This window comes from Orycteropus afer, unplaced genomic scaffold (genome assembly GCF_000298275.1).
Source record: "Orycteropus afer afer isolate SDZICR_OR568_19922 unplaced genomic scaffold, OryAfe1.0 scaffold00084, whole genome shotgun sequence".
NCBI classification, from domain to species: domain Eukaryota; kingdom Metazoa; phylum Chordata; class Mammalia; order Tubulidentata; family Orycteropodidae; genus Orycteropus; species Orycteropus afer.
This window is the reverse complement of record NW_006921671.1, coordinates 6,981,895-6,983,470: the sequence shown is the minus strand read 5'-3', so window position 1 is coordinate 6,983,470 and position 1,576 is coordinate 6,981,895. Positions and strand designations below refer to the sequence as shown.

General features: G+C 32.1%; 1 protein-coding gene across 1 annotated transcript in view; it reads left to right on the top strand.

The window, feature by feature from the left end:
• Window positions 1–740: 740 nt before the first annotated feature.
• The window catches only part of CD302 (CD302 molecule), a 34,081-nt gene continuing 33,245 nt past the window's right edge, over window positions 741–1,576 (top strand). Inside the window, exons 1-2 of the mRNA XM_042781071.1 lie at window positions 741–774; window positions 1,245–1,355. Of these exons, the coding sequence (XP_042637005.1) occupies window positions 741–774; window positions 1,245–1,355 (145 nt within the window). The remainder of the gene's footprint in view (window positions 775–1,244; window positions 1,356–1,576) is intronic.

The following is a 1,576-nucleotide window of genomic DNA, read 5'->3' as shown; positions in this document are numbered from 1 at the left end:
CTGAAAAATTATATATATATATATATATATATATATATATATATATGCCCAAAAGAGTGGAAATTAATTGTGCTCTTTTATTCACTGGAATTAAATAAAATCTTATCTTCCTTTCTCCATTGAATCTTATCCTCCTTTCTCCCATGAAATCAAGATCTTACAGGCATACTTTTGTTTTGTTTTAATATTCTGTATTCTGTTGTTGAGAATATACACAGCAAAACATACACCAATTCAACAGTTTCTACATGTACCATTTAGTGACCTTGATTACATTCCTTTGATTGTGCAAGCATTCTTACCCTCCTTTTCTGAGTTGGTCCTCTCCCAATAATATAAATTCACTGCCCCCTAAGGTTCCTATCCAATCTTTCCAGTTGCTTATAGGCATTCTTTTGCTTATAATACTAACTAATGAAATTCTACCATCTGAAAATCCATGCCTTCATGTAACATAAAAGGATATCAAGAATGAGATGAAGGAAATTTCCCTCTACCTTACAGTAATAGATGAAGAGATAAGGTTCTGTTTCATAAAACTAGTTAAAGAATCCACTTTGATGAAGTATTAAGAACATTCATAAGAACATCAATCTTGTTTTCCTGTGAAATATGAAAACTTGTGAATATTTAGAATCTAGCATTTTGCTCTCTTCTCTGTTGATATAAATATGTAAATCAGTACAATTTGAACAAAAGAATCTTGTAAAACTCTTAAGACATTATTCAAAATTGTTACTATGTACTGTGAAGATAACTTTCAAAGAGAAGTCTGTAATTTTGATTTGTTGTTTTCCTTGATACTTGTTGCCCTGGCAATAATGTAATTTACATGTTTAAATTCCTAAATAACCTAAATAATTGTAACTTTGCTCTGTCAAATCAAAACAGAATCATTGGTTCATTTCCTTTCTCCTGCATGTATAATCTCGGAAGGAAGGTTGGGCAATCCTACTTCCGTAGTGATACTGCTTCGGAAATCCAAGGAGGGGTCGCTATGAGTCGGGGCCGACTTGACAGCGAATAACAACAACAACAACAATATGTATAATGGAAAAAACAAATTCCTATTACACTGATCGATTTCTTGTTTTAACAAAGATTGAGAGCCTTGTCTCTAAATTGCCAAGGGAGATTGCTTTTTTTTTTCCTGTGGAAATTTAATATCAAATATCTGTGCCTTTAGGAATTCATGAAATTGTTATGCTCAGGTTATTTAACAGTGTTTCTCTTTTTCCATATAGACTGTCCTTCGTCCACCTGGGTTCACTTTCAAGACAGTTGTTACATTTTTCTTCAAGAAGCCGTCAAAGTAGAGAGCATAGAAGATGTCAGAAATCAGTGTACTGACCATGGTAGGAGACTTACTCTTTTTTTGCTTCCTTATTTGCTTTGCAAATTAGTAAATACTGTTCATCAATTTCTTTCTTTTTTTTTTTTTTTTCCCTGTGGCAGTGCCTTCATATCTTTTTTTTTTTTTTAACTTTATTTTGATTTGGGTGAAGATTTACAGAGTAAATTCACTTTTCATACAGCAGTTCACATATACTTTGTCTCATGTCATTGACCAAAATTT